At 43.5% G+C, this 25,627-nt stretch overlaps 1 protein-coding gene across 16 annotated transcripts in view; it reads left to right on the top strand.

Moving 5' to 3' along the window:
* The window catches only part of LOC132589015 (gephyrin), a 680,040-nt gene that overhangs the window by 571,367 nt on the left and 83,046 nt on the right, over window positions 1-25,627 (top strand). For all 16 annotated transcript variants that reach the window (XM_060261532.1, XM_060261538.1, XM_060261529.1 and 13 more), the window contains one exon: window positions 9,266-9,403. In XM_060261532.1, the coding sequence (XP_060117515.1) occupies window positions 9,266-9,403 (138 nt within the window). The remainder of the gene's footprint in view (window positions 1-9,265; window positions 9,404-25,627) is intronic.

Raw genomic sequence — 25,627 nt, 5'->3', positions numbered from 1 at the left:
ATCCCAGCGAATCAGGTTGCTCTATATTGCCACCACAACATAGGTTTTATTACTAAAGGATTCATTTCTGCTCTGATTTGACTGGAAAATAGACTTCAAAATATATATGAAACAGCTGATGAAATGTCAAAACACAGAGGTATGGCTAAATAAATAATATTACCACAAAATAAATATTACCACATAATAGCCAAAAATAATATTACCACATTCAGGAGCATGGCTTCAGTGCCCCCACACACTTTCAGTGCCCCACATACTTTCAGCAAAATATAGGCAAATTTCTGTTTGTTCCAGAAACTATTTTTGAGAAGGTGAGGCAAGTCCACAACTGCAAGGAATAAAACACTTTTTATATATATAGTTTACAGATGACAAAAAATTATTCAGAATGATAAAAACCAAAGCTGACTGTGAATAGCTCTAGGAGGATCTCCACTAACTGGATGAGTGGGCAACGATGTAGCAAATGGAATTCAAAGTAGCTAACTGTAAGGTGATGAACACTGGAACAACAACAAAAATTCCAAGTATATGCTGATGGTGTCTGAACTGAGACTGAGAGGGAAACTTAGGATCATAAGGGGCAGCTCAATGAAAATGTCATTGTGAAAAGGGTTATTTGGACAGGGACTGAGAATAAGGCAACCAATAATATGAGGCCTTTGTATAGCTCTGTGGTGCAGCCTCATTGGAATACTATGTGTAGTTCTGGTCACTGTATTTCAAAGAGGATATTGTGGAGCTGGAAAAAAATATTTAAGAGGGCAACCAAGATAAATGGAGGCTGGAGCACCTTTCCTAAGAAGAATGGGTGAGGAGTCTAGGACTTTTTGATTTAGACAAAAGATAACTAAGGAAGATCGTAATAGAGGAATATAAAATAGCCGCCCTGAGACACTTAGGTGAGAAGGGCGGGGTATAAATCTTAATATAAATAAATAAATAAAATTATGCACAGGGTATAGAGAGTGCACAGAGAAACCTTTTTCTCCCTCTCCCAAAATACTGGAGTTTGAGGGTATCCTGTGAAGTTAATGGGCTCAGAATGGACAAAAGAAAATACTTCTTTGAACAATGAGTGATTAAAATGCTGAATTCATTGCAAGAGGATGTAGTGATCAACACAGGCATAGACAACTTCAAATGGGATTAGACAGATTTATGGAGGATAGGTATATCATGGCTACTAGACATCATCACTGAAGGGAACCTCCACATTCAGAGACAGTAAACTTCAAAAACCAGTGCCAGGAGATAACATCAGAGGAAGACTTTGGCTTCTGTGCCCTGTTTTTGGCCCTCCAGAGAAACTGGTTGGCCACTGTAAGAGACTAGATGGACCAGTTGTCATCTATTTGTCTGATGTGTTTTATATATATTTGTATTTTAAATGCTTTTTAACATTTGAAATGTTTTAATACATGCTGCCTTGGGAACCCTGAATTGAGTGGAGAGGTGGCCTAGAAATGTTTTAAATAAATAAATATTTTGAAATTATTCAGTGGATTAAATCATTTTTGTAGAATTAAAAAATAAATGCTTACTCAGTTATCCTGCCTTAAATAAATAAATCCTTCTGCAGTTCTTGATATATGTGCTTTCTGTGTGATGTGGGTTTCTCCTCCAGTTTGCTTCCTTTTTTACTGTTTGCATTTCCTTTATATTTTGTGATTTTAATTGTCTTTACTGTACATTGGTTTCTGCAATGTGTATAGAAGCAGGACAAATTTTCAAAAATTGACCCCTGTGACATTGCACTCACTGGGCAGAAGACCACAAGGAAATGACAGAGATATGTCCTACCAAGCAATCAGTGAAATATTGCTTGTTTTTCTTCGTAAATAAAATGACTAGAGACTGGAACAACCTTGTTCCTTGAAACAACCATAAGGAATATCACTAGGAGAGTCAGATCCTCTCTGCCTAGGATCTAGTTGAAGCTGTGCTTTGGGCTGAACATACTCTGTTCCTGAAATCCATGTAGCTGGGGCAAATCCAGGGGCAAAACAGGCCAACTCTTGGGAGCAGCCTGTTCTAGACTGAAGGAAAACTGACCCACAGATGCCATTGCTGCTGTAGGCACCCTCTTTTCAATACTCATTGCCAGAGGTCATTTTGTAGAAAAATAGGTGATGGAGCTCATCCAGGGATTGTGATGCAACTGCAATACTATTCAGTGGACAAGGAAGTGGAACTCTCAGGAGAGGTGAAACTCTCAGAACAATTCAGGAGCTGTGCTCCTGTGAGCTCCCACTGAATCTGAGGCCTGCTCATTGCTCCTGTAAGATTCCCAGCATAAAATTAACAATAAATCTCTCTAACATTTTCCGCTTGTACAAATGCTTTTTTTTAATGCCTTTGTTGGGGCATCTGTGTCTGAGAAAGATTACATCACAAAGAATTTCCAGATAACATTTCCTTGGGCAAACCTGTGAGAAAGATCCTAAGTTGCTGCTGCATTCTTTTAATGAAATTTGCTACACAGCCTTCTAAAATATGAGGACGTACCTCCTAGTCTTGAGTGCTTAAGCATGATAACCGTCCCCTATATAAGAAGTCTACTCTAATTTTAGTGTAAAAACCGCTTTATCTAGAGAGTTTTTAAGTAACAGAAAGAGGGAAGTGGCATTACAAATAAAAACCAAGGAGAAAGGAAGTCCTGTTCCTGCTCTCCACGCCATGCAGCAGAACATCTCAAAGCTAGATATGTAGGAAGTCCTTAGAGTGGAATGATGAGCTTCTGAAGCACATTCACATCTTTGGGGGTATCTAGAAATATAATTTCTAGCAGAATACCATGACCCATTGCCCCTTCCTGTATTAAAGGAACAGAGCTGAAGAAGTAAAAGAAATTGAGTTGAATCCCATAGATGTTCTGTTGATTAACTCTTTTCTCTAGTTTAAGAAGTATTTTACCAATGGAAGAAGAACCTCTTGCACTGAACAGAGTCACTGCCATTAGTCAACAGATCTGTAGGATCCAACCTGTTATTTCTCATCAGCTGCAGAGGTCTTTGAAATTCATCTCTTATTCCTTGACCTTTACAATGTTCCCTGACTTCATCCCAATTACAGACTATAGAATCATAGAGCTGGAAGGTACCTCCAGGGTCATAAGAACATAAGAGAAGCCATGTTGGATCAGGCCAATGGCCCATCCAGTCCAACACTGTGTCACACAATGGGCAAAAAACCCAGGTGCCATCAGGAGGTCCATCAGTGGGGCCAGGATATCAGAAGCCCTCATCCTGTTGCCCCTCCCAAACACCAAGAATACAGAGCATCACTTGCCCCATCTAGGAAAATTACAAGTACTGCCCCCTGCCCTCCTTCTCATTATCTACTTAAGTTCACAGAATCAGCACTGCTGTCAAATGGCCATCTAGCCTCTGTTTAAAAACCTCCAAAGAAGGACAGCCCACCACCTCGCAAGAAGTCTTTTCCTCTGAGGAATTGCTCTATCAGGAAGTCCTTCCTAATATTTAGCAGAAATCTTTTTTGATTTAATTTCAACCTGTTGGTTCTGGTCCGAACTTCTGGGGCAACAGAAAATAACTCCACGCCATCTTTTATATGACAGCCCTTCAGGTATTTGAATATGGTTATCATATCACCTCTCAGGCCCTTTTTACCTAGCCATTTGATCCTTTCTTTGCGCGCGTTCCAAAGTGACCTTCTACATTACCTGCTGCCTTCAGTTCCGTCTTGTCTCATGGTTTCTTCTACCTTCTACATTGTTTTATGTAAATGTATACCAACACCGCTTCACCCCTGCTGTTGCCCTGTGGTCCTCAAAACTAGTTTTGATCCGGACCTCAAGACATTACTGAAACCAATGTAGCCTGCACTCCCACTCTCCAACTCATTCACACATACACATCTCCTTCTGACAGCACTGGCTAGCATGCTGATTTCTGATGGGGAAAAAAGACTTGTGTCCCCCCCACACACACACACACTACCACTTCCAACTCATTCACACACATGCACATATTCTCCTGACAGTGCTGGCTGGCATACAAATTTCTGATGGGAAAAAGGACTTCTGCAGGCTCCCCCAGCTGCTACCACACTCCCGATCATTCATACACATATGCATCTTCTCCTGACAGCACTGAACTGGCATGCCAATTTCTGAGGGGGGGAAAGGACTCGCGCAGACTCCCCTCCCCCGCTAACACTCTCTCACACACTCATTCACAAACAGACACATACACACACACATGCATCTTCTCCTGACAATGCTGGCTGGCTGGCTACTCGCTTAGAGGAAAAAGGACTCTCGGGGGGCCTCACAAACCCAGAAGTGCATTAAACAGCACAAATACAGAAGTAAAAATCCACAGATAAAACTTGTTTCCTGTGGGAAGGCACAAAGGAATATTTTAAATGCAGAATCAATTTGAGTGATGTGGATCTGTAGCAGACAGGTTGAGCACTCACAAAATCTGGAGCAGAACTTAGTGTAGAAAAGACTTCAGCCAACTCCTCTTCAGGCTAGATATACCCAGCTCCTTCAACCTTTCCTCACAGGACTTGGTCTCCAGATCCCTCACCATCTTTGTTGCCCTCTTCTGAATATGTTCCAGCTTATCTAGATCCTTCTTTAACTATGGTGCCCAAAACTGAACACAATACTCTAAGTGAGGTCTCACCAGAGCAGAGTAAAGCATTTATTATTTCAGTGTTGCTGCTGCCATAATTTTGCTTGAAGCTGGAGTAGTTTAGGTTGGTGAGCATAGCATATAATGAAATTATGACCCTTTCAATGGGTGTAACATTTCTTTCCAATATATCAATTCTTTTAAATAACATAATGAGTCATTTTAGGCTATGACTTAAATTTGTGAGTACATGCAGCATAGAGTCCCACAGAGCTGTCATCCTTATAACCATTGTTTCCCTTGATAGTTATTACATAACAGAGTTTTTAAAATCTGTAGCTTTCTTTTCCCGTTGATAATATTTAGTTTTCCTTTCAGAATTTGTCTCTTGAGATTAGTTAATAATGAATGTATAATTGAAAAGACAGCAAGTGCATCTTTTGGGTATACATATATTATTTAGGGAGTCTTAATTCCCATACTATTTGCAGCCACTTACAGACAGGAACCAAGTAAACATACACTTGGTCCTTGTTTTAAAATGTTGCTGTTATGTCTCATAGAAGAACATAATCAGCCATGGGACCTAATTCAATATATAATACTCCTTATAACTCACTCATTTGAAAATATATGAAAATTAAGTGTAGATCATCAGCATCCTTTTGCTTTTAGGAAACTTTTTCTAAAATGCATGTATTTTCTTAAATCCAGGCATCCAATATATGAAAGATTCTATCCTAATATGCTGATTTTAAAAAAAATTATTAAAAGCATTGGAAGGCATTTATTTAAGTTTCTTTTCAGACATGTTTCCTACTGCTGTTGCCTAAGTATCTTGTTTTTATTCTGCTGATTGTGGAGGACTGTCTCCTGGCAGTTCAGAAACTTATTTGTATTATTCAAATTATTCTGGTGCTTTTATAACTTTTTAGTGTTTGAAGGCCATTTGTATTTTAAGACACACTGAGAATGTCAACAAAAAGCAGAATATACATTCTTGAATCAATAAATCAGTAGATAACTTCTACCAAGTTAATGCTCTGAGATTACCTTATTTTCTTCCTCTTGCTTTGTATGATTCAAAAATGAGTTGCTTGAGATCTGCAGAGCCTTGAGGAGGAGAATATAGAGAGATTTAATTTAATTTGATAATTCTATCAATGTTGTAAGAAAATGCTTATTTCACTGCTATATAAGTGGCTATATAGGTGCTTCCTTTTTACCATTGTGAGGATTCCATTTACTGATTGTTGAATTTGAATGAACTACAATAGTAGTATGAATGAACTTCAAAAGAAAAAATAATTTTAATACAGTTATTTGTACCTTTTTTGCTGTCAATTCACAGCAGACATGGCAATCACATAGGGTTTTCAAGGCAAGAGAAGAAGTGGTTTGCCATAGCCTACCTCTGCATAGCAACATTGGACCTCCTTGATAATCTCCCATCCAGATAGTAACCAGAGCTGATCCTGCTTAGCTTCTGAGATCAAATAAGATTCGGCTAGCCTGGGCTATCTAGATTGGTACTATATTAATGCATAAAATTAAGCATACATGAAGATAATTGATTAACATATCTTAATTCATGATAACCAGTGCTTAAAATGATGAAGGGTATAAACTAGCAATCCAAAGTTTGGTAGAGCACAATCCTAAAGGGGGGGGCAGAAAGTGTTTTGGGAGCAGAGGATCACTATGTTGGCGCAAGTAGCATTTGTGCCTGCGTAACTCCAGTAGTGCCATGGCGGAGGAGACTTACGTGGCCGTGGGGCTGCCGGAGCACCACCCCAGCCGAGAGCAGCGGCGCATGAGGGGTGCGCTCAAGCGTTGGCGGAAGTGCGGCGGAGCGAGCTGCTCCAGCACAGGAGGGGGTGGAATCAGGAGCGTAGCCAGGCTTAGGCGGCTCCCTAAGGACATTGGGTCATGACACACACACACCCAAGAGGCGTAAAGTTACGTCCATGGAAATGGTGGTGTAACCCATAGGCACTCGTTGAGACCGAAAACAAAGGTTGGCCCCACCACCGCGGGAGTTCGCAAACCCCTTAAGGAGCAATGTAATTGCCTCACCAATCCCCTCGCAGCCCGGCCTGGGCGAGCCCCCTCCCCAACACCCAATTGCCATTCCCCCCTCCTATAAATACTTCTGCTCTGGCCTCGCACAACTGATTTGCTAGGGACAGCTGCACATGGCAAGGGGCTCTGCCGGGGAGCTCCCTGCCATGTGGACTTAGAGCGAGGGACAGGCACGTTGGTGACGGGGCACTGCACTGCGCGATTGCTTAGACAGTATCTTTGACCTGTGATGGAGAGAGCAACGTCTCTCCCCTGAGGCTAACTACTCTTGTTTCAAGGTCTCCACAGGTTCCTAGCTCCCGGAGGCTCAGCGTGCGAGGACTGTCGGCCATGGCTGGGTAAATGCAACTGCACACCCCCAATGTCCTCCTCCTCCCCTCCTGCAAGACCGAGTGGTGTGCAAATGTCTCTGGCACTTGAACCAAGCAGTGGGCTTCGGCAGGGAGCATTTGCTGGCCCTGCTCACCTGTACTGCTGCCGGCTCCCTTCCCTTGGTCTGTCCTCCGGCACATTCCCACTCCTGGCAGGGCACCAGGGGGGGGGGGGTGTCTGGCAGCTGCCCCGATGTGGGGAGGTGGGTGGGTCAGAGACTGTCCCTTTAAGAGAGCGCCCGGCTGAAACGGAGTCTGCTCCTCCAGCTGCTGCCCCTGCAGATGCTCTTGATCTTTGTGTTTTGCAGGTGGGAATCCAACACAGAGGCTCTGTGTGTGGCACTCTACCCCCCCCCCCTCCACTCAGCTGTTCCTGCCCGCCACCCCAAATGGAGCCCCACCCCCAGCGAGACTGCCCAACGAACACTAGGGAAACCGTTGCACTCTGTTCCAGAAAAATAAAGTCTGAGCTGTGCCCTCCTTTGTCTTTCCTGCTTGGCATCTGCTGCAAGTTCCCTGGACACTCCCCACCACCATTCTGTCAGTGGCCTTTCCAAGGGAATGCCTGGGAGAGTGGGCACACTTGGTTCTTGGGGGTGGGTGAGCAGAGGGCTATGAGCCACCACACTGCCCCCATGTGCCGCCCCTCAGCCTGCCCCGTCTGACAGCCTACCCTACCCCACAGGGCTGTTGTGCGCAGGGCACAAAGGGGGGGATGATGAAGTGGATGCATGCCCAGCAGATCAGACTCTGAGTTCTGCGGCCCCCAGGGGAGGTGTTCTGTGCACATAGCAGGGGGTGTCAGGGTGACACAGGGGGTCTCTGAGTGTGTGGGGGGGTGTCTGTTGGACTCAGTCTGCTCACTCTCATACACACATTCCAGCCACTGTTTATGGCAGTGAACTCCTGCACTTTGTGCTTCCTGTTCGTCTGCGCATGCCTCTGCCTATTGGCAGAGTCTCTAACAGCAGGAGTGTGTGAGGGGATTGACAGACTCTCAGGCACGGGCTTTCCACCCCCTCTTCTGGTCACATACAACGGGCTGTCCAATCCCATAGTCGGGCGCGACCCTGTCCCTTCCACCACCCTCACCTTGGCAGCGAGCCAATGGCATGGACATGGGCGGAATCACCATGGCAGCAGCTTCTCACTCGTCCGCCCGTGCTCCCCCCCCTGGCATTACGTCTCCCCTTTGGGAGCCGACTGCAGCCATTCTCAGGAATGGGCTGCCCAACACATCATCATCCTTGGTTTATTGAAACTGACGAGTTTAGCAACCATATAACTCACTTGAATCTCAAACATGCTCACAGTTAAGACATAAACTTGATACAGAGACAAGTAAAAAACATGAGCTTCCATTCCTCAGGTCATAATTGAGCTTATAATAGGGGCCATGACCGACCACATAAATAATGCTAATACCAGAGTTAAGCTTGGGTACAAGGAGTTCATATTATACACACAACTATGGCAATACAATGATTGTGCTATCTAAATAAAGATGAGGCAGTATTAATTCAAAATGACAATCTCTGAATTTTCCCTAGGTCCAATTTGTACTTTCATCCAGCTCACACTTGTTTAGTTTTGTGCTTGTAAACATAATCAAATTGCCAGCTGTAATTTGCTGTCCATGAGGGAAAAGTGCTTCAGGCATAGATCCAAGTGGGCATAGACATTTCAGAGTCTTCTCTCATAATTTTTGCAATGGGGGAGCTTCGAGAAATTTGTACATGAATGCCAGTTGCTTAAGTGCAATTAAACTGTTATGGACTATTGGATATATCCATCTCAGTTTTGTACGATGAACTTTTCTCTGACATAAGTAATGGAAGAAGAAATTAATATAGATGTTCTGTCTCATTTGTTTTATAGATCAACAAATACATTGTGGTAGTCAATAAAAACACTAATGAAATTTTTAGTGGAACAGTAATTTAATGAACATTTCTAATTCTGTTTCCAGTTTTGCCTGTGTATTATCTTGAGTACTATATATTTTAATCACTAGATCCAAGTGATTCTTTAAACGGTTCTTGCATTCCACAATAGGCTATACCAGGAGTATACTGTCAGCATATACTATACTGTCAGCATGTGATTGTTCTGTTGAGGGGAGGGGAACCCTGTATACATCACAGTATTATCTTTCTAAGAAAATACCAAGGAATATTTTCTAATTTTAATATTATTCCTCTGCAGGTCATAGTGCCGTAGACATTACAAAAGTGGCAAGAAGACACCGTATGTCTCCATTTCCATTAACATCAATGGACAAAGCCTTCATCACAGTACTGGAAATGACCCCAGTGCTTGGAACAGAAATAATCAATTATCGAGGTATATCAAACAATCTTGGACTTCTGGATAGAAAGGAAAGGGAAAACAGTTGGAGTTTTGTTTGGTTACTTTGTTGTAATATATAGTGTTCAAAACAATATATAGGAAACTTTGCAAGCACTCTGTACAGTGGATCAATAACACTATTATTGTATAGTAGATGAGAATGAGTCTAAGAGAGAGAGAGAGACTTGCCTAAGGCTGCTTAGTGAGTTTGTGCAACAGATTTAATTTAGATCCTGGGTTTTCCTGGTTCACAGCTTAGAACTGCTATGTTTCACACTTGAACTTCTAAACTGGGTTATTCCATAAAGAGACTGCAGGTTTTCACTAGTGAAAAAATAGATCTTTCCTTACAGAGAGAAAATACTGCTGTGTAACCCAACACATTTAGAGAAGAAAAATGGTAACTAATTTGGCAGATTAGTCAGAACTGCTACCAAGGCCCAAAAAATTAATTCATGGAAATCACCTTCCTTTTTTTTGTATTTTATATGCGCATGTGTGTGTGCGATCATGTGAGTGTGTGCGCTCCTGGAAATCATGGAAACTTCTGGTGACTGACCCCTACTGGAGGCCTGGAATGTATTCAGAAAGGTAGTTGAATAAAGCCTGAGCCCGTCTCCCATCTCTGGTATTCCAAGGAGGTCTCCCATCCAGATACTCACCAAAGTTGACCCTGCTTAGCTTTTGCCACCAAATGAGAAGGGAGCACTTACTGGAGAAGATCCTGATGCTGGGAAAGAAAGAAGGCAAAAGAAGGAGACGGCAAAAGATGAGATGGCTGGACAGCGTTACTGATGTAACTAACACGAATTTGAGCAGACTTCGGAGGATGGTAGAAGACAGGAGGACCTGGCATGACTTTGTCCATGGGGTCGCAAAAAGTCAGACTCGACTGTACAAATGAACAACAACAGCAAAAGCTTCCAAGTTCTAACAAGATCAGGTTTGCCTGGGCTATCCAGGTCAGGGTGAAATCAGCTGAATTTATTGAGTGGTGTTCCAGCATTAGCAAGATGGCTTCTTTTGAAATGCCTAGTGTAAATGTTTTGAGCAAGTTTACATACTGTATCTTCCATTCAAGTGGTCCTGACTTTGGATGAAAATACACAGTATACAAGCTGTCAATGTAATTCCCTGTGTTAATGCTTCTGTCATGTTCTTGGCTTCTATGCTCTTCAAATTAGCACAGTACATTTTCCCTCACAATATATGTGGTGACCATTTTAGGGAAGATCAGGGTTGTTCAGGTAAAAAAAATGTATGAACCAACTCTAAGTGAGCATTTGGGAAAGAAGCCACACAGATAGCTAGAAATAAAATTATTCTGTTTTGTATACTATAGTGGAATTCTTAGGAACAGAACAAGAAATATTTTTCTGGCATAAAATACAAGCTAGATCTTGGGTTGGACACTACGAGTTTTTCCATAGTTATTCATCATGAGTCAAATCATAGGTAACTTCTGTCCATTTCCTTTGAGAGCCTGAGTAATATGACTGAGATCTGAAGGCAAGACTGAAGTGTGGTCTGCATCTATCAGACTCAGTAACCAAAAAATCTGTCCCCAGATTGGAAAACAATGACAGGTTCAAGGAGACTATCAGGATTGAAACTGCTCAAAGTGAGGGAGTAAGGGCAAAAGAAGCAACAAAAGCAGAGCACATTGATGGAGGGAAAAACGACCTCAACTTTTATTGAATGCAATCATAGTAACGCTGCACAGCATTTTATGTATTAACATTATATTTAACTGGCTGTGGTTTTTGTATTATTCCTGTACATAATTTTATTATGCAGTTCCACTAAAAAGTGAGGTTGAAAAAGTGCGTGAAACACGTTGAGATTCTGGACTAAGTGTCTCTCTAGGCCTTTCCTACCCTCTCTAGGCCTTTCCTACCAATCCTACCCCCAGCCTCCCTGTTGTGAGAGCAATGTGGGATGGCAAGTCCAGGGTTCCTATATGTGCATGCCCCTCTACATGATTCCCTTGCCACCTGAGTGTTAGAGCTGGCTACCTGCCCCCATGCTGGGTATGATGCAGAATGGCCCTACCCTCGAGACTCCTTATGGGGGTCCCAAGACCAGGGGAAGCAGGCATGCAGACTCAGCCTCCCCACAGAATTGCATCCAGCCCAGTGCCCAAACTGCCACACAGATGGGTGACAGCTAAGCTCCCACCAACACTCCTGCAACCACACCCAAGAAAACAGGCCTTCATGGATGCTGTGAAGCTAAATGTTCTAATCCCATTTGGAGAGATGCAGGGCATCTGCCTCAAAGAGGGCTGTCTGTCTGAAAGAAATGTCTGGATAGCCAAAAAAAATGAGGTCTCCCAGTGTGTAAAGCCAATACAAGAATCACTGAGGAAATACAGCCATTCAATAAAGTATTCAAACTTTCAAAAATTGCACCAAAAGCATTCATATATATTCAAAACTCTCAGCAGCTCACAGCAAGAGCCAGGCACAACAAGCACAATGGCAATTAAAGACGCAGTACGTATGTAACAGTAAAGAATCACAAAGGCAAAAAACAGTCCACAATGTTGCAGTTCACAGTCACTGCCCCAGAATAGTAAGGATACTCAAACACAGGGCTTTTTTTGAGCAAGAACGCACAGGAACGCAGTTCCAGCTAGCTTGGCACCAAGGGGTGTGGCCTAATATGCAAATGAGCTTCTGCTGGGCTTTTTCTACAAAAAAGCTCTATGCTAAACAATAGTGATGTTGGGAGGTGTGGCCTAATATGAAAATGAGTTCCTGCTGGGCTTTTTCTACAAAAAAGGCCCTGCTCAAACACAAAGTCTTGATATTTACAGTGAAGACTTTAAAGAACCTTTTTGGTACAAATGAAGTCTTTCAGTTGCCAGCTCTCCTGGAGAGGACCAAAGAAGTCTTTAAAGAACCTGTTTTTTGGTGTAAAAGAAAACTTCCAGTTGCCAACTCATGAAAAAGTCCAAAACTATCTTGGAAAGGCCTAGAAAGACACTTAGTCCAGAATCTCAGCATGTTTCATGCACTTTTTCAACCTCACTTTTTAGTGGAACTGCAGAATAAAATTATGTACAGGAATAATACAAAAAACACAACCAGTTAAATATAATGTTAATACATAAAAAAAAGAAACAAGTAGGTTTACCCCCAACTTTTAAGCATTAATTTCTAGCCACAGCTTCAATTCTCATCCTGGAGTGCGTTCTCCTAGCAGATGACCACACCCCTGCTGCTTATATTACACATTAAATATAAGTGTGTGATATAATAATGCAAATATAAAGCCAGTTAAATATGCAAAAACAGAAGCAAGTAGGCTTACCCCCAACTTTAAAACATTTAATGCTAGCCACAACTTCATTTCTCATCCTATAGTGGATTCTCCTGGCAGATAAATCCACCCCTGCTTCTTACATTGCAGACTAGAGATAGCAGTGTTTGAAATTTAAAGGTACATAATATTTTAAATAGATGGAGAAATATGTAAAGCTAAATTGAGATCTAAAGGTGAATAGGATTTCAGTTTGAATATAAATTGGGTTTCCCTTTGGGAGCAATATTTGTTGGACATGTTCAGTTGTGTATCTTGGTGATCGGTAGGTATAAAGGACACAGAACTTAAGTTGTTCTGGAGTGTGACCTTTACTCAAAAAATGATCCACCATGGGTGGGTCCATATTTGAACTCCTGATTCTGCTTTGATGTTCCGATATACGAGTTCTCACAGCCCTCATTGACATCCCAATGTAATAAAACCTATGAGGGCAGATTATGAGGTAGGCCACCTGTTTTGTTACACAGGTAGCAAAAAAAGGAAATTGTAATGTTATGCCTTTATCTGCATCCTCAAACCAGTCAGCTTTCTTTCTTTCTTTCTTTCTTTCTTTCTTTCTTTCTTTCTTTCTTTCTTTCTTTCTTTCTTTCTTTCTTTCAACTTATAGCCTGCCCTTTCCCATAATGGGCTAAGGGTGGGTTCCAACACAATAAAACAATCAGATCAACAGTAAAAATAATCAAGAAATAAATAATATCAAACAATTAAAACAGATTAAAATTTAAGCTAGTTAAGCCATTAATTCAGAAGTTGAATTTAAGCAGCATGGCATGGTGTGGACACATCATTTAAGTCAACTGTCATTGGCCCAAGTTCAGCAACAGTATTGGCAGGCCAGTTTGATGACATAATAGGGTAAGGACGTCTGCCTGCCTCAGCCATAGGCCTGGTGGAACAGCTCCATCTTACAGGCCCTCCGGAATGGCAACAGATCCAGCAGGGCCCAAACCTCTAGAGGAAGCTGATTCCACCAGGCTGGGGCCAGGGCCAAAAAAGCCCTGGCCCTGGTTGAGGCAAGCTGGATGTCCCTTGGGTCAGGGACGATCAGAAGATGTTGGCCAGCTGATCACAATGATCTCCGGGGCTCATAAAGGGAGAGACGGTCCCACAGGTATGCCAGTCCCAGGCCGCACAAGGCTTTAAACGTCAGTACTGAAACCTTGAAGCGGATCCAGTACTCAATTGATAGCCAGTGCAAACTGCGCAGCTTGGCCGACTGCTCAATGCTGCATGCTCGATGCTGCATGCAGATTTGATAAATCTGCATGCTTTACAGTAGCCACATCTGTAGTTGCCATTACTAAGTATGTCTTTAGTCCTCGTCCTTTTATTAACAACTGCTCGTACTAGCAGGTTCCTAATGTTTTTCTGTCTACACAGAGCAGCTTTAGGAGGAAAAATACAACCTGGTAGATGGAAAGTAACATGCCAATGGCGTAAAATTGCTTTGTGGATGCCAGTGGCTAATTAGAAAATTGAAAAGCACAGGAGACTGATGCAAATGATTTCTTCTATTTATATTGTAAGTTTCATCCTTTTCATCCTATCCACTTTCTTCGTTGCTCCAACCACTATATTCTGGGGGGAAACAAGAATAAAACTGTTTTAAAAGATGGTTGGATTCCTGTTGATAATTGTCAGTAGAGTTACACTTGGCCATAACAAATTGGCCAAATGGTAATTTTTTTTGTAGATGCCAGGGGTGAAAAGAGTCAAATGTAAAAATGAAACCTTGTCTGTAGGTTTATGATGTAATTTAACTGCCAATTTGAGGTCCATAGTCTTGTACATCACAATGTCCAAAAATTAATAGACGATAAATCATAATGAATTTCAAACTTGATAGTTGTATGCAGGGAGTTCAGCTGATTAAAAAAATCCATAACTTCAACTTCAAACAACAAAAAGATATCATCAATAAAGCATTTATAAAACTTAATATTCTGAAAAAAGGAGTAACATCTTTGTGAACAAAATTTTTATTTTGCAATATATTGAAAAGTATTCTACTATCAAAATCTAAATATAGTTCATCAATACATTACACAATTTCTTACCCCTCCCACTCTCCAAATTGTGACCTCCACCGGTATACAAAACAAATTAAAAACCTTTTAAAAGTAAAAATTCACATATATAGAATCTTAACTGAAAGTTATTATTCACTTAACTTTATCTTAACTCCAATATAACTACTATTCTTATTCTTTTACTCATTACTTACTTCTTAATCCTCAGTATTACAGATTTAATCAGATAACCATAATCTATTCTTCTTTGCACTTTTAAAAATTCAATTATTACTTGTTAAACATTAAACATATATTTCATAGTCCTTAAATCATCACTAAAAATTATTCAAATCTTAATCTTATCTTAATTCACATAAATTTACTGTATAAACTCAGCTACCATACTTATATTTCGCTACTAAAACAGTACTCAGTAATCACAGTCCTTTTTCTCTTTTAGATTCAGTTAATATTATCAAAAACCACTAAATGTCTCTTCACCTTCCATTGCATCTCCACATAGTTTTGAAATTTATTCCAATCTTCTTTAAAGTTCTCCAAATTATATTCTTTTAAGATTCTAGTAAGTTTGTCCATTTCACTCCAAAAAAAGGAGTAACATCTTGTGTTAAAATGAAAGTATTTTCAAAATGTGCCTGGCTCTTGCCGTGAGCTGCTGATAGTTTTGAATATATATGAATAGTTTTGGTGCAATTTTTGAGTTTGAATACTTTACTGAATGGCTATATTTCCCCAGAAATGTCTGGATGCCATATGATAGATCCACCTGATGTCTCTATGAGCTGCTCAGCTGCTCTGCTCACTTTCCACCTTGTGACATCAATCTTGTTTTGGTAGAAAGATCATTTTTGTCAACTTGGATGACCAAAGCATCTGGAGGTCCATGAAATATGATGTGCCAAGTGATGGTGGATGCAAGTGTCTCTCAGCACTTTCCTCTGCTCCCAATCCAAGTGCTTGGAAGCCATTTGTACCAAATAAGTGGCACAGGCAGGACTTCTGGTGGGACTAACAAATAGGAATTATCAAGTAGTGTGTGACTTGAAGAAACTGGGCGCAGTCCTTGGCTGCCCAGTCTAAAAACATAGTGAAGGTCTAGAAGGCTGTGCAGGTGACCAAGCAGCCCTCTGTCAATTCAACTTAAAGCTCAACAGGCAAAAATCCTCAGGATGGACAGGCAGTAACCAGAATGCCAAATGCCTATTGCACTAGGCCATAAGGGACCCTAGGATCACAATACTGCAGTAGGCTAACAGCATGATCAAAGGAAGTGTACAGTACTGAATAGAATTCCTGGGGATGGCTAATCATTATTGGCCTCTATATAACGTATTGGGTTTTGTTAGATTGTTAATTGTCTTTACCATATAAATTTGCAATTTAGAATTTGTTGTTACAAGTCTATAGTAATTTTTCTCACTATAACCTTCGGGTTGTGTTACCAATACCCAGTTGGGGGCAGGGAATCCCATGGTTTGGAGGCCCTCCCTCCACTTCAAGGTCATCAGATAGTGGGTGGAGGGAAATGTCTGTTGGGCACTCCATTATACCCTATGGAGACCAATCCCCATAGAGTATAATGGAGAATTGATCCATGGTTATCTGGGGCTCGGGTGGGGGGCTATTTTTCGAGGTAGAGGCATAGAGGCACCAAACTTTCAGCATCACCAGTGCCTCTCCTCAAAACACCCCCCAGGTTTCAAAAAGAAGGTGCCCCTATCCCTTATTTCCAAATGGAGGGAAGACATTTAAAAGGCGTGGGGTCCCTTTAAATGTGATTGCCAGAACTCCCTTTGAAGTTCAATCATGCATGTTACACCCTTGATCCTGGCTCTACCCCAAAGTCTCCTAGCTCCACCCCTAAAGTTCCTGGATATTTCTTGAGTTAGACCTGGCAACCCTGTACCTCACTTTTTTCCCCATTGGGGATCCCAAGCTGCATACTTCATTCTCCTCTGCTCCATTTTATCATCACAACAACTCTTTAAGGCTATGGCTGGGTCCAGGCACTTAAGAGCTATCTTTTCCTGCTCATACAGTGGTCTAACAGTATATTATGCAAAATAAGAGACACAAGTGCAACCAAAAGGAGAGAGAAAACACAACCCTACACGAGAAAGGTAACCATAAAATTAACAAATATATACATAAAACTCTGTATGATTACGCAGAATGGACCTTACTCACACAGATGTTCACCCATGCAATAAGTGGTGATCAATATTCTTGAGATGCAGTATGGACAACCAGAGCTTTTTTTCTAGCAGGAGCTCCTCTGCATATTAGGCCACACCCCCTGATGTAGTCAATCCTCCTAGAGTTTACAGTAGGCCCTGTCCTAAGAGCCCTCTAAGCTCTTGGAGGATTGGCTACATCAGGGGGCATGGCCTAATATGCAAAGGAACTTCTGCTAGAAAGAACCTTGTGGACAACTCATCAAGGTTTACAGTATCTCATATGCCCATGGATCTGCTTAGGCCCAGCCTGCAATGCTCAAAACTGCAATGGAGTGCTCAGGTACAATTAGAAAAGAAACAGCAAAATAAGAGACGTCACACAGATATGTTTAATCTGCATAATTTGGGTGAGTCACAGAATTCAAATGGTTCTGGACTGGAGGAAACATAGTCAAGGTCATACTTTCTCCCCCCAGTGTTAAATGTATTATGATATCTCTTAATGTGAAACTCTTTACATATTGTCCTTTCTGTTAGTCTTATTGATTATTTGTGGGATCATTTTTAATATTCTAGAGGGAATTTCTCAAGGAACACAGCAATATATTTCCAAGGCAGTTTAGCAATCACACAGGCTTTTAAAAAACAACAGTAAAAAAAGTATTACTGCCAAATCAGTAAATGCCTTAAGCTAAATATTGATCCAGTTGTAAATTCATGCATTCAAAGTGTCCACATCACTTTGCAGTAAATAAAAGATACAGATATATTAAACAGCAGCCTTTCCTAAATGGATTGAGACACTTAAAAATCAAAACACTAGAGCACAAGCCTAACCATTTTATTTTGGACATACCATTTAGTAGTTCATTATAGATAAATGATTGCATTGCACAAAATACTTTATATACTTGTACAATATTTTGTATTGTCACTTTTTGTTATTACTGAATACCAAGATACCAAGAGTGCTCTTAATCTTAAACATTTCTTAATAAAGTCAGTGGGAGATAAATGTAAGGTGTGTGCTGTATAAAGAATTCTTTTTCTTACATTTTGCTATTATATATGGATCTTTTCAAAATAAAATTAACTAAAGGAATTCTAGGGGGTGTGGAATGGTATGGTATAGCTTTCCCCCTAGATTTAACTTATTTTGTCTAGCAGTGGTAGCTCATTCACTGGGATATAAAGTGCTACCTTTTCCTAGCATTATGTTATCTACCACTGTGAAGAGGAAGCAACAGCTTTCCAACAGCAGGCCCAGGTGGAGCATTCTATGAAAATAATATATCTGATTAGGGCTGCCAAGTCTGACTCAAGAAATATCTGGGGACTTTGAGGGTGAAGCCAGGAGCAAGGGTGTGACAAGCATGATTGAACTCCAAAGGGAGTTCTGGCAATCACATTTCAAGGGACTGCACTCCTTTTTAATGCCTTCCCTCCATTTGGAAATAATGAAGGATAGGGGCACCTGCATTTGAGGCTCAGAGAATTGGACCCCCTGTCCCAATGTTTTTGAAACGTGGAGGGTGTTTTGAGGAGAGGCTCTGGGTGCTATGCTAAAAATTTGGTGCCTCTACCTCAAAAAACAACCCCCCCAAGCTCCAGATACCCATGGATCAATTCTCCATTATCCCCTATGGTAATTGGTCTCCATAGAGTGTAATGGAGTGCCCCTCCCCCACTTTCTGATAACCCTGAGGTGGGGGGAGGGCCTCCAAACCATGGAATCCCCTGTCCCCAACTGGGGATTGGAAATCCTATAATCTGGCACACACTCATTTAGTTTCTGTAGGAAAGGAGGGAGTCCCACTTCAGATGAATTGACTCAACAAAAACGTCATGGCCTTCAATTTGCAAGGCCTAAGCAATGGTAGAGGTCATTAATTCATAGGGTTGCCATAAATCAGAAGTAACTTCTGCATATGATGCACACAAAGGAAGAGGAAATGAAAATTAGAGAGGCACATTCTCACTGCTAACAGGCAGGCATTTTGAGGCGGATGGGAGGCATCCCAAATCAGGCCAGCTCAAAAAGAATCGTCCCGAAGCCTCCACACATTCCAGTGTGAGTCGGCCTCATCCCATCTGCAAGGTGGCTTGGCACAATCAGATGAGAGTGCCTCAGAGGCTGGACTGCTCTTTTTCTCCCCCAACGAGTCAAGTACTCATGCTCAAATGCCCTGGGTAGTTTTTACACACACACACAAAAAGTCAGATGCAGCTTGGGGTGGCTTGGTGATTTCACAGCACCGAGGCACCTTGCTTGCACCCATCCACTTCCAGATGGTGAGGAGGCGACTGACGTGCTGCTCAAAAATTTGCTACCACTTTCAAAGTGGTAGCTTTTTGAGCCACTCTCCGACAGCTGGAGGACAGGGTGAGTATGGGATGGGGACGGGCAGCAGATGTTGCCATTTGGAAGGATTTTTCTAGTTGATTTCTGATGTAAAACAATTTTTATTAGTAACATATGGTAATAAATCTATATCTATATCTTACATCTTTAAAAATTTATTTTATCTACCTCATATATTACTTTCCACCCACCCCTCCCCCCGTTACTTGACCCCCGCCAGTGTTATTTACTTAAAAAAAAAACAAATATTAAAGGTACCCTTAACTATTAAAACAAAAATTTATATTCTTCTTTTTAAAACTTAATTATTATCAAAAAATGTCCAATGTCTTATTTTCCACTCTTTTTCTATATATCTTCTAAACTTTTTCCACTCCGCCTTAAAAACTTCTAAGTCATAGTCTTTTAATATTCTTGTTAATTTGTCCATTTCACTCCATGTCATAACTTTTATAATCCAATCCCATTTCTCTGGTATTTTGTCTTGCTTCCACAATTTTTTTAGTTGACTTCTGAGGCATCTCTGAGCTGGCCCAAAAAGCTGGTCTATAATCACCCAGAGGGTCCCTGATTAAAATGCCTCTCTAAAATTTCATAGTTCCAGCACTACGAAGCTCACAACCACAGCAAGCCCATTTCAGCATAATTTTATTGAATTTTAGAAAGCATTATAAAGTGTTCTGTCTCAGATTTTTCCTTGTTAAATGTTTTGTTTTTTTAAAAAAAGTTGGCTCAGTATCTGGCATATTTTCTTTATTGTTATATTGAATTTATAATTGAATTTTATTGCTCCACTGTAACACCAGCATTAGTATTTCCAAACTAGGTGTGCTGTAAAAGAGGCTTTCAGTAGAAATTACAACTAGCAGTTTGTGATTATACTTGTGAGTAAGTACATCTTCCTAGAAAGCATTCAAAATATGGACACAGAGGATAGAAAAGTTTTGAAGGAAATTTTAGGGGTGAAGGAAAGGACCCTGCAAATACTTTGAGTAAGAAAGAATGCTGGCAGATAAAGCTTCTGTACTGTACCAAATTAAAAGAATACTCATCATTTAATATATGTTTTGATCTCTGTCTTATCTTATGTTCAACCATCTGTTTTGTTCCCCTTCCTTTATGTATTCAAATTGTGAGCCTTTCAAGGACAGCTAATCATAGCCATTCTTAGCCTTTGGAAGGAGGTGGGCAGGTCAGTTAGGGTTGCCAGGCCTGTGTTGGAAAATATCTGGAGACTTTGGGGGTAGATCTGGAAAGGGCAGGGTTCAGAGAGGGACCTCAGCATAGTACATCCTTCAAAGCAGCCATTTCCTCCAGGGGGTAATACAATATAAATAACTGGTACCAGTGTGTAAATAAGAAAATAATCAAATCACCGGTCAACAATAAATATTCACACTCTCATTGTGTGTACATGCTATTGATTTAGTGCAAATATAAGACAAAATAAAGAACGAAGGAACAATAAGGTATTTGTACTCCCCCAAATTATACACTTAAACGTTTCTACATAGGAACCAGCCTTAACCAACTCCATAAGTGTTTTAGAGTGGAGTCCTTAAACATTCTGCTGTGACGTTGCAATTGAGAGAGAAAGGAGGAACCGTATATAAAGGAGTCCTCACGGTTTCGCCCTTCTCACACTTCGTCAGCCGCTTTTCTCAGTGTTTTCCGGAGCCACAGTAATTATGTTACAGACATTCCGGCAGCAGAGGTTTAGAGCATGCGTTGATCCATGTCTGTAACATAATTACTGTGGCTCCAAGAAACACAGAAAAGAGGCTGACAAAGTTTGAGATGGGCGAAACCGTGAGGACTCCTTTATATACGGTCCCTCCTTTTTCTCTATTGCAACGTCACAGCGGAACGTTTAATGACTCCACCCTAAAACACTTACTTATGGACTTGGTTAAGGCTGGATCTTCTTCATGGTCTCTGTGCTTCACACCCATGGGATAGAGCGCCTGCGCCGATCCCCGAATCGGTATCTGAAAAGCCCGGGATTTTTCCGTGCTTGGCACCAATGGGCATACACAGGTGTCCCAGTATGCATGCTCACCGGCACCAGCGCGGGGATCCCGCCAGTTCCTTTCTGACCACTGCGCGGAGAGGTTTACCTTTCGGTCCCCGGTCGGTGAGATATCGGGTTTTTGCCTTTTCTCTCGTTGTATATAGCCCGTTTGTTGTTTTCTTAGAGTAGATAGTTAGATAGTTTTGGGGGGGGGAAAAGTTTGTGTGTGTTTGTTGGATTGCCCTTCGGGGCCTTTCCCCCTGTTTGTTTCCCCCCAAAAGTTTTTTCCCCCTCAGAGGACTCTGAGTGGGTTTTTTGGCGATTGGCGTCTATGGAAAGACGTTGGGGGTTTTTCAAATGCTGCCGCTCGTGTGGGAAGAAGATTGCCCCCCCAGACGGCCATTCCCTGTGTCTTCTCTGCTTGGGTGAAGCGCACCACGTGGAGTCCTGCCCACACTGTCTCTGCTTCTCCAAGCAAACATAGAAGAACCGGGCAGCGTGGCTTTCGGCGGCTTTGACTGAGTCGGCACTTCGCCCTCAGAGATCAGCATCGGGCCCATCAGCATCGACCATGGCAGACACCCCGGCCCTGACAGTCACATTGGCCGATGTGACCCCGGTCGTGACCAAAATGCTGATAGAGCGAGGCTCCTCCACAAAACGATCCCATGAGGGATCAGTGGACACGCCCGCCAAGAAGCGTCGGGATGACTCGGGGCTCCGAGCATCCATTTTGAAGAAGGCCAAGTCCAAGGAGAAGCGGAAGAGGCCCCGCACTCCATTGCCTTCTTATGACGCTTCGGCACTGATGACCTCTGCTGCGCCGAGGAAGATCCTGGCGTCCCCGTGCCACAGCCCATCGGCATCAAGAGGCAGTACTCAACAGCCCCGTCTCTCGTTGTCTGAACAGGAGATTGACCTCACACAGCAATCCTCGTCATCCCGGTCACGGCATCGCAGCGGGAGCGGTTCACTCTCGGAAGTGGAGGCTTCGGCACCAATGGACCCGTCTCCCCCGATGGAGCCCAGAGGCAGACGGGAGCTAGAGCCCTCCATGGCACCATGCCGTTTCCCACCGCTACCATCATGGGAGCAGCGTCAGTGGCCGCCCACCTACCTGTATCCCTACTCTCCTTACCAGTGGTATCCACCGAGGGAGTTTGCGGAGTGGGACCAACAGTCAGAGGCATCCTGCATGTCGAGGCTGTCGCACCATTCCCGATGGCCATCGGTATCTATCCCTCCGAAGAGGCGCACCAACCCAGTTGCTGAGACTCGTCGGCAACCATCGACGTCGATCCGTTCACCGATCCGGGAATCGACGCCGATCCTCTCTGAGCACTCCGTACACCAGGAGTCTTCTTCATTGGACTCAGAGAGCAGTACCGATGCCCAGAAAGGTGCTTTGGAGCCTTCGCCAGGTTCCCAGATGGCCGAAGATCTTCCTTTTTCGCCATTGGAAGATCTGAAGTCCTATGGCGACCTAGTGAAGAGGATGGCAACCTCCCTCTCCCTGCCTGTGATACAACCACAGCCTGTCGTGGATGATAATGTCTTTGACATTATGCAAAGGGACACATCCACAGCAATCGCTTTGCCACTCACCAAAGTGATTCTGCAGGCAGTGAAGGAGCCCTGGAAGAAACCATCTTCGACTCCAGTGTCATCCAGAAGGCTGGACCATATGTACAGGGTCCAGGAGACGGGGGCTGAGTTCCTTTTCACCCATCCGAAACCGAACTCAGTGGTCATCTCTTCCTCCTCCAAGGCATGGAAAGTCCACTCATCCCCACCTGACAAGGGGGGAAAGAAGCTGGACAACATAGGGAGAAAGGTTTATTCTGCAGGGGCCCTAGGAGTAAAGGTATCTAATTATGCGGCTTGCATGGCTAGATACCAGTACTCCGTATGGGAACAACTCACCCCTCTCCTTTCTTCCCTGAGCGAGGACAACAAGGCTGCTGCCAGGAAGCTGCAGAAAGAAGGCTTTGCTGTAGCCAAACAGCAATTGGCTGCAGCAAAGCACATGGTGGACGTGTTGGCAAAGGCAATCACGTCGGCTGTGTGCATTCGTCGGCACTCCTGGTTAAGATCAACAATCCTGCAGCAGGACATTAGGGCTTTTGTTGAGGACTTGCCCTTTGAAGGGGATGGCCTGTTTAGCACCACCACAGACAGTGCACTGCAGGAAATCGATAAGAGCCTCAAGACCTCCAGGAACCTGGGTGTGCAGGCCACCTCCAGGGCTCCTAAGGCGAAGCAGTGGCACAAACCATGGGCCAAAAAGCCTTACCAGAAGTTTTCGCCTGAACAATGGCGACCTCACTCCACCCAGCCTGACAGACCATCGTACTCAGGCAACAACAGGAACTGCTATGGTTCTCAGGCCATGGGCAAGTCTAAGGGTACCCGCCCTCAAAAGCAGGGCTTTTTACTTTCTTGTGGCACGCATCATCGCCCCAACTTCAGCATCTATCCGCCTCCGCCCTTTCCTACCTGTCTGGGAGTTGATCTCTACAGACAGGTGGGCTCTGTCCATCATAGAAGAGGGCTACAAAATAGAGTTTGTGCAGATTCCGAACCAATCCATGGTGATTACCACTCCCCCTTCCCCACCTCTGCTGGCGGAGGTGAACAACCTCCTACAGAAACAAGCCATAGAGAGAATTCCGGCGGAGGCCAGGACGGGAGGTTTTTACTCTCGTTACTTCCTGGTTCCCAAGAGGGACGGGGGCTTAAGACCAATTATGGATCTTCGGAATCTGAACAAGTTCATTCTGTACCAGAAGTTCAGAATGGCCACGCTGCAAACAATCCTGCCCCTCATCAACCAAGGGGACTGGATGGTGACCCTGGACCTCAAGGATGCCTACTTCCATGTCAGCATCTATCTGGCGTTCAGGTGTTTCCTCAGGTTTGCAGTGGGTTCCCAGCACTTCCAGTTCAAAGCCCTTCCGTTCGGCCTGTCCACGGCACCTCGGGTGTTTACGAAGATGATGAGCGTTGTGGCTGCCCATCTCCATCTCCAGGGAGTTGTCGTTTTCCCATACATCGATGACTGGCTCCTTGTGGCAAAGTCGAGGGAAAGTTTGTCAACGCACATTGCCATCACTCTACGTCTTCTTGACACCTTGGGGTTACAGGTCAATTTGGAGAAATCCCATCTTACTCCGTCAAGGCTGTGCAGTTCATAGGGGCTTTGCTGGATACAGACCAGCATCATGCATACCTGCCTTCGCAGAGGGCAAAGGACATTGTCGGTCTGGTACAACTGCTTCAGAGGCAAAAGTGGGGCACAGCACAGCAGCTTCAGCGAATGCTGGGGCTGATGGTGGCGGCAACAAGCGTGCTACTTTTCGCGAAACTGAGGATGAGAGGCCTACAGTTGTGGTTTCTTCACCAGTTTCGTCCACTCAGAGACTCACCTCGAAAGAGATTCACCATCCCATCAGGGACTCTTCAGACGCTACAGTGGTGGGAGTCAGAGAACAACATCTGCCAGGGAGCTCCCTTCCATCTGCCAACTCCCACTGTGACTATCACCACAGATGCTTCCTTGTGGGGTTGGGGGGCCCACATGGAAGGCCTGTGTGTGTGTGGGGGGGGGCAGTGGCCGCCAAAACTGACTCAGTTCTATATAAACTACCTGGAACTACTGGCAGTTCACTTTGCCCTACACTCTTTCCGTCCCCTAGTGGCGGGGAAGACTGTAGCGCTGCTTACGGACAATACCACTGCCCCGTGCTACATCAACAGGCAGGGGGGACAGTGTCTCGTCGGCTCTGCGCATTGGCGATGGATCTCTGGTTGGAGTGTCTCCAGTACGAGATCTTCGTGAAGGCGGCGCATGTTCCAGGGGTCCTCAACGTTCAGGCAGACTCCCTCAGCAGAGGTGGGGCTTACCCACACGAGTGGAAACTGCAGTGGCGTTTCCTGAAGCCTGTATTTCAGCTTTGGGGGTACCCGCAGCTGGATGTCTTTGCCATGGCCGAGAACAAAAAATGCCCCAGGTTCTGTTCCAGAGTGGGAGCGGATCCAACATCTCTGGGAGACGGGCTCCTGCTTCCTTGGGAGGGCTGGTTTCCACCTCTGCTGTTGTTGACGAAGGTGGTCAACAAAATAGCAAGGGAGAGACCACGCTGCATCCTGGTGACTCCCTGGTGGCCTCGCCAGAACTGGTTCGCGATCCTGCTCCAACTCTCGAGGGGGGTCTTCTACCAGTTCCCGGCAGAGCCGGACCTTCTGTCAGCTCAGGGCGGGCATGTACTCCATCATAACGTGCCCCATCTGAAGCTGACAGCGTGGTTC

Source organism: Heteronotia binoei, chromosome 21 (assembly GCF_032191835.1).
Source record: "Heteronotia binoei isolate CCM8104 ecotype False Entrance Well chromosome 21, APGP_CSIRO_Hbin_v1, whole genome shotgun sequence".
Taxonomy (NCBI): Eukaryota; Metazoa; Chordata; class Lepidosauria; order Squamata; family Gekkonidae; genus Heteronotia; species Heteronotia binoei.
The sequence above is the reverse complement of the archived record's forward strand: the minus strand, read 5'-3'. Positions and strand labels throughout refer to the sequence as shown.